The 7,500-nt window shown below is 38.4% G+C and overlaps 1 protein-coding gene across 3 annotated transcripts in view; it reads right to left on the bottom strand.

Annotated features, from left to right (window-relative positions):
* unc13c (unc-13 homolog C (C. elegans)) overlaps positions 1 to 7,500 on the bottom strand; it is a 121,088-nt gene that overhangs the window by 61,932 nt on the left and 51,656 nt on the right. For all 3 annotated transcript variants that reach the window (XM_026286981.1, XM_026286982.1, XM_026286983.1), the window contains one exon: positions 2,810 to 2,899. In XM_026286981.1, the coding sequence (XP_026142766.1) occupies positions 2,810 to 2,899 (90 nt within the window). The remainder of the gene's footprint in view (positions 1 to 2,809; positions 2,900 to 7,500) is intronic.

The raw sequence follows: 7,500 nt of genomic DNA, 5'->3' as shown, positions 1-7,500 counted from the left end.
GGCACGGGCACGCCAGCGCTCTCCGCTGATGGCACGGGCACGCCCACCGCTGCTGGTACGGGCACGCCAGTGCTCTCCGCTGCTGGCACGGGCACGCCAGCGCTCTCCGCTGCTGGCACGGGCACGCCAGCGCTCTCCGCTGCTGGCACGGGAGGAAACGGGGTCACAGGACCGGCAGGCCCCCTCTTCCTCCTCTTCCTCCTTGGGCGCGGTGCAGAGACCACAGCTGGGTCAGAGGCGGGTTGGGGGAGTTCGGTCTCTGGCAGGGCTGACTCCGACGATTCCGAGGCAGACTCCCACGATAACCGTCTCCCTCGCTTCCCGGGGAGACCGACGGGTGTGGGAGGCACCTCAGGACTCGGTGAGGGATGTGCCTGATCCCCCAGAGTGGCCACGGCCAGGATACGACCCTCTGGAACCGTTGGCAGCTGGGTAGGTGGGGACCTCTGGGGCTCCTCCTCTCGCCCGCTCGCTCCGGAACGACCTCCCCTGGTCCCCCGGAACACCACAAGGCGAGAGCCCTCAAAACAAACTCGCTGGCTGGCTGATGCCATCCAGCATTGCCTCCTGTCTGCTGAGTTCCTTGGTGGTCGGTTCATTCTGTCAGGTACTGGTAAGGGAGGAACTCAGGTGCAGACAGGGATTCTCAAACAAAGGGTTTATTACAAAAAGGGGAAAACAAAACCCACGAGGGGGAAAACACGGAGCAAGGTAAAGACTAAATAACTAAAACAGGACTGGACTGATAAGATAAACAAGGACTCTAAATACTAACTATAAACACTCACGGTAATACAAGGACTTCAGCGGGTACAGCACAATCTCACACACAATCACAATTGCAGAACACAGTTGAGGTACAATCACAATGACAATGAACCGACGCAAGACAGAGCACACTAGGAGATCTAAATAGGGGTACTAATCAAGACACGACAGGTGTTACAGATAGGACAATCAAGACACGACTAGGTTAACAAGGGGGGCGGGGCAAGGGAACGAGACAACACAAGCACATGGCCCAAAGACAAGGCCATGCGCTTGTACACAAAACATGGGTCTGTCATGATCCTGCCTCAAGACTAGGAAAAATCAAGGACACGAGGGCAGAATCATGACACATTGGCCGTCAGTGTCTGTGTTTCTAAGCATGGACTAAATCTGAGAAAAATAAATGGCAAATGCATGCACATCTGTGCAAATGAACTTTAATAGCCTGGGAGCAGAAACTGAGAAAAATCTAAATCTGTTTATTCTCAATAGTGGATATAAAGGCTTTTTACAACTCATATTGACCTGCAATTACAATAGTCGGTCATATATTAAAAGCAAAGTCAGTGAACTAACAGCAGAGGCCAGTGGCAGCTGTGATCTCATCTAGAGGACGTCTACGAAGACAAAACGCCTGGAATATTGCTGTAATATTTATATATATATATATAAATGCTGCACCCTACAGTGGGTTTTCATGCACATTGGCTCTGAATATATTTCCCGGCTCCCCAACAGTGAGAAATCAGTGAATTCTTTATGACTTCTTAAAAAAGGCTGTATTCTCACACACAGAGCTGAACTATATGTCAAAGACAGTTTTATTGCCAGGAGACCCCCAGAACAACCAGCTCTTGTTATCAAATACATTTGACTCAAGCGCATATTTCAAGAGACAAATTATTATTTTTTTTTATTTCATGCAAACAAATGAGATATCATTGCAACCCTGCAGCGGCAGTGAAAAATGTTTCATTTCTGACTGTAAAGCAGCACAGCTTTATATTCGCGGCTGATGAAGCGGAACATGAAAACAATCAGAGAATATGTATTCGCTTTATCTGTGCTCGCTGAACTGAAACACATCTGAGGTCTCTCAATGCAGGACTGTTATCAGGAAAGCTGTGATTAGCAGCTCATTAACACACGAGACAGATCTCTATCAGAATATAGCAGAATTTCACCTTCAGGCTTAATTACACAAAAACTAGTCAAGAACTCACCAGCGTCGAATTTCATTCCACACTATATAAACATAAAGAAAATCAAGCAGAGCTTTATGGTTTTTCTGATGTATTTTTTCATTGTGACATTATTTTCATGACAATCAGGCACATTGTTTTTACTGCAACACTGTAAAAATGTAATTGCTGTGATTTAGAAAAAATATTTATACACTAATTGCAAAACATTTATACATCTTGATGAGATTGTTTCTATTGAATTTACACAGAAAAATAGAAACTGACACGGATGTTTTACATGACTATATTATAGTGAGAATGAGAATGAAATGTGAAAAGAGGAACTATTTAGGTCATGACAATAATAATAAATAAAATGAAATTGAATTCTATGAAAATTAAAGAAGTTATTAATTTAAGATAAATTAAATTAAATTAAATTAAATTAAATTAAATTAAATTAAATTAAATTAAATTAAATTAAATTAAATTAAGGAATAATTGTTTCAAAAATATTTTATATTAAAAGCTTTGTTATTTTAATTCTTGTTTAATATATTTGACAGCTTAATGCAGGAAATTACTGAATAACAACTACCACAATGTTTTGACTGCCCAAGAAAGTCACAAAAAACCCTGATGGTTTCATTCATATTTTTATTTTAAAGGAATTCTCATTATGAGATGCATGAGGGCTTTCTATTATGTGTGTGAGTCACAGCTATGAGTCACACTGCTTTAATTCCAGTGTAAAATCTTGCATAATTCTCTATGTAAGTGTGTGTGTGTGTGTGTGTGTGTGTGTGTGTGTGTGTGTGTGTGTGTGTGTGCGCGCGTGATAGACAGCGTCGTACCTTCATCCTGAAGAAGGTGATGCTCGTCAGCAGGTCGACGGTTGATTTCAAGTCCTGGAGTCTCTCTCGATTCCCAGCAGGGAAATTGTCCTGTAAATAAAATTAACATCAGATCATCTCTATATTTCTGTAATTTTAAACCATTTCTAACAAAGAAGGTAAAGAGATAATAGATGTAACTATGGATTTGATGAATATGTTTAAGAGACAGATGAAAAGATGGAAACCACACATGAGCCCAGTACGATGGAATAGTTAGGCCTATATTTTGGCATAACAGGGAAAAAAGTTGATTTGCACTTTCTAAAATAAAATTGAAAAGAACCAACTAAAATTTTATATTTTTTTTACAGTTTAGAATCAGATTTTGTTAAACTGACAATGCAATATTATAAGAAGAATAAAAATAGCATAAAGCAGACATAAATACTGGGTAATACTGGGTATATCCATCGTTATGTATAATGCATTATATGGCTGTTCATAATGTATGTTGTAATTTCATAAATAATTGTAACCAAATTTAAAATGCATTCTAATATTTGAAGGATTTTATTGGTGATATTTTAATGCACATTCTAAAGGTGCAACAAGGAATAGATAAGATTAATAACAACTATTCATGGGTGCATTATGAGGTGCATTGCATGGGAATATTAATGCATTAAAATGACTTTTACTTAAGTCTTTAAATATAGTGTTAATGAGTCATTTATTATATTTCCAATCAACGCAGTTGAGGAAGTCTTGCCGTTTTAAGCATTACAGATGATGGGTGCTTCACCTGCTAGTATTTCCGATGGGATTTTTTACTTGGCAGAGATGGATGGTTAAAAACATGTCAACATGAGTCATCTTCATTCAACCATTATGCAGCATGCACTATGCAACAATATCATAAACAAAACATGTTCCATCACCATAAACACCAATTTAGTTAGTAGCCCGAACTAAAAAAGCTACAGAGAGAGAAAATGTGTCGTAGGGCTGTAAAGCTATCAGGCTGCTTGTTGTAGCGTGAAGATGCACAGAATATTAGATGAGAGGAAGAGCATGCATGTGCGGACGCTGCATATACGTGTGCAAAACACGCGCTCGGGGAGACAGGTTAGAAAATGTCACGCCGGGATAGTTATGTAATAGTTGTGACATGGATTTGTAAGAATGAGGAGAGACTCCTGTGGTCTTGAGAGACGCTTACACTGCTTTTATCGATGCCAGAGCGTCAGACACCAAGAAAAAAAAAAAACTGTTTTCACACTGCTTTGATACCCATCCCCCCTTCTGCCACCACGGGTCACTTCACACTGTATTTTTGGGTTTGTACCTCCCCAAGTTCTGGATTAGTTTTTCTTTTAAACATATTTAAACGTCCTCAAACGAGATTAATTAAAACAACAGGAAAAGAGTTTTCTAGTTTTTTTTTCTTCTAGTTTTATGTAGAGAATTGAAAACATTTAGTGAGGTTTACTAGAAACAAGAAAGAAAACTGCTTTATTCATTCATTTATTTGCTTACTTCTGTCTCTTTGGACCTGCTGGCAATTTATTACTAAATGTGACGCTGAAGCCTAGAGTAATAACTGCTGGAAGTTCAGCTTTTTATCTCAGGAATAAAGAACATTTTTAAACACATTTAAGCCGAAAACAGATCTTTTAAATCATAATAATATTTCACATGATTAACTTTTTTCAATGGATTTTCATCAGTAATTTTGGAAGCCTTTTTTTACTGTTGATTTAATAACAGTTTTTGCACCCTACTTGCCAATTGTTTTTCTCTAGTTTTAAGCACACATTTAGTGAGATTTAATAGAATTCTATCTATCTACATCTGTCTATATCTGTCCGTCCATCCGTCTGTCCTTCCATCCGTCCATCCATCCATCCATCCATCCATCCATCCAACCATCCATCTATCCTTCCATCTGTCCATCCATCCATCTATCCTTCCATCTGTCCATCCATCCATCCATCCGTCCGTCCTTCCATCTGTCCATCCATCCATCCGTCCGTCCTTCCATCCATGCATCCATCCATCTGTCCGTCCATCCATCCATCCATCCATCCATCCATCCATCCATCCATCCATCCATCCAACCATCCATCTATCCTTCCATCTGTCCATCCATCCATCCATCCGTCCGTCCTTCCATCCATGCATCCATCTATCTATCTGTCCATCCATCCATCCATCTATCTATCTGTCCATCCATCCATCCATCCATCCATCCATCCAACCATCCATCTATCCTTCCATCTGTCCATCCGTACGTCCTTCCATCTGTCCATCCATGCATCCATCTATCTATCTGTCCATCCATCATCCATCCATCCATCCAACCATCCATCTATCCTTCCATCTGTCCATCCGTACGTCCTTCCATCTGTCCATCCATGCATCCATCTATCTATCTGTCCATCCATCATCCATCCATCCATCCAACCATCCATCTATCCTTCCATCCATCCATCCGTCCGTCCTTCCATCTGTCCATCCATCCATCCGTCCGTCCTTCCATCCATGCATCCATCTATCTATCTGTCCATCTGTCCATCCATCTGTCTGTCTGTCCGTCCATCCATCTGTCCATCCGTCCGTCCATCCATCCATCCATCCATCCTTCGTCCATCCATCCATCCATCCATCCACCCATCTATCTATCTATCTATCTATCTATCTATCTATCTATCTATCTATCTATCTATCTATCTATCTATCTATCTATCTATCTATCTATCTATCTATCTATCCGTCTGTCCGTCTGTCCGTCCGTCCATCTATCTGTACATCCATCCATCCATCCATCCATCCATCCATCGAATAACTATCTATCTATCTATCTATCTATCTATCTATCTATCTATCTATCTATCTATCTATCTATCTATCTATCTATCTATCTATCTATCTATCTATCTATCTATCTATCTGTCTGTCTGTCTGTCTGTCCATCCGTCTATCTGTACATCCATCCATCCATCCATCTACACATCCATATACAGTATATGTCCATCTATTCATCTTTTTGTGTTTTTGGAGTACATTTATTTCTTTGGATTCACTCCCAAAATGTAAAGATACAAATTCCATGCCATCACCACAGCTTTACTTCTGCACATGAGGACAGATCATTCAAACGCTCTAGTGTGAGCGAGCCCGGAGGTGTCTCAGATGAGGTGTGCCAGTACAGACTTCATATAACATCACTAAAATAACATTTTGCTTCACTCTGAAAATCCCTATAGCTGTTTGGTGACGAATAAGCGTGCAGAAGCTCTTGAGTGATGTGAGATGTCAGAGAAGCAGAGAGATATGAACATATGGTCAGGCTTCAGGCAGGTCGCTCAGGTAAGAGATCATTAAACTGTGAGTGTCAGCAGTGGGTCTGAATCACAGGAGAGGGTTTTGATGAGGAACCACCAGAACGTCTGAAGATCTGTGCAGGGCTCTGCATTTACACCATTTGCAGCTGTGTTGTCTGCCAGGGTTATTAGTTAACTAACAATAGAACTAAAAATAAAACCATAACTAAATGAAATAAAATAATATGCATTATTTTAGCTAGTTTCTACGATGGCATTTTAAGTGCCAGTTTGAAAAAAAAAAAAATCTAAGATTACGAGATTAAAGTCAGAATATTACGAGAATAAAGTCGAAATGTTTTTGAAATGTTTATTAGTAAAATAGCAATATTTCAACTTTATTGTATATATATATATATATATATATATATATATATATATATATATATATATATATATATATATATATATATATATATATATATATATATATATATATATATATACGACAGCAATGTAGTACCAGTTTGTATATATATATATAATTACAAATTACAAAACGTGCAAAACATTAAAACTTTAATTTTAATAAAATGTAATTACAGTTATTTATTTATTAATTATTATTTGAATTTACTTTCAGGTATTATAACGTGTGAACATCATATTTATTCAACCATATTCAGGATCATTTTAGGTTTATATTCATCAGCGGATCTGAAAAATATATATATATATATTTTTTTTTTAATAAAAGGTTTTCTACAAAAAAAATATTGTGCAGCACAACTGGTTTTAACATTGTTAATAATCAGAAATGTTTCCTGAGCAGTAAATCATCATATTTTCATGATTTCTGAAGATCATGTGACACTTAAAACTGGAGGAATGATGCTGAAAATACAGCTGCACATCACAGAAATAAATTATATTTTAACATATATTCACATAGAATATAACATAAGTGTTTTAAATTGTAATAATATTTAAAAAATTTGAGCAAATACATGAAGCTTTGGTGAGCAAACCTCAATCTTTTGGACGATCTCTATGATATTTGTCAGTAAACTTGTTTGATTTCAGCCAGATGGATAAAATAAACTGTTGCACTTCAAGTCAAGATATATATGTTTTTTTTTTTTGGCTATGATAGAGTTGTTGTTTTGAGAGAATTTGGATCAGGGCCAGATTGAGCAGAAAGTGTCTAGCGCTTGAGTTCGTTGGTGTCTGGGTGTATTGAACACAGATGATGTAGAAAACACCGGAGGAAATTTATCTAATAAAGCAGAGGCGTTAAAGCGCTCTGGAAGAACAAAACCTGCCTCTGCCAAATCCACACAAGCTTTGAGAGAAACCAGACTCAGTTTGCTTCAGAATTTCATTACA

The sequence above is a fragment of the Carassius auratus genome, chromosome 18 (genome assembly GCF_003368295.1).
Source record: "Carassius auratus strain Wakin chromosome 18, ASM336829v1, whole genome shotgun sequence".
NCBI classification, from domain to species: Eukaryota; Metazoa; Chordata; class Actinopteri; order Cypriniformes; family Cyprinidae; genus Carassius; species Carassius auratus.
Note: the sequence above shows the minus strand (reverse complement) of the source record. Positions and strands in the feature narration are given on the sequence as shown.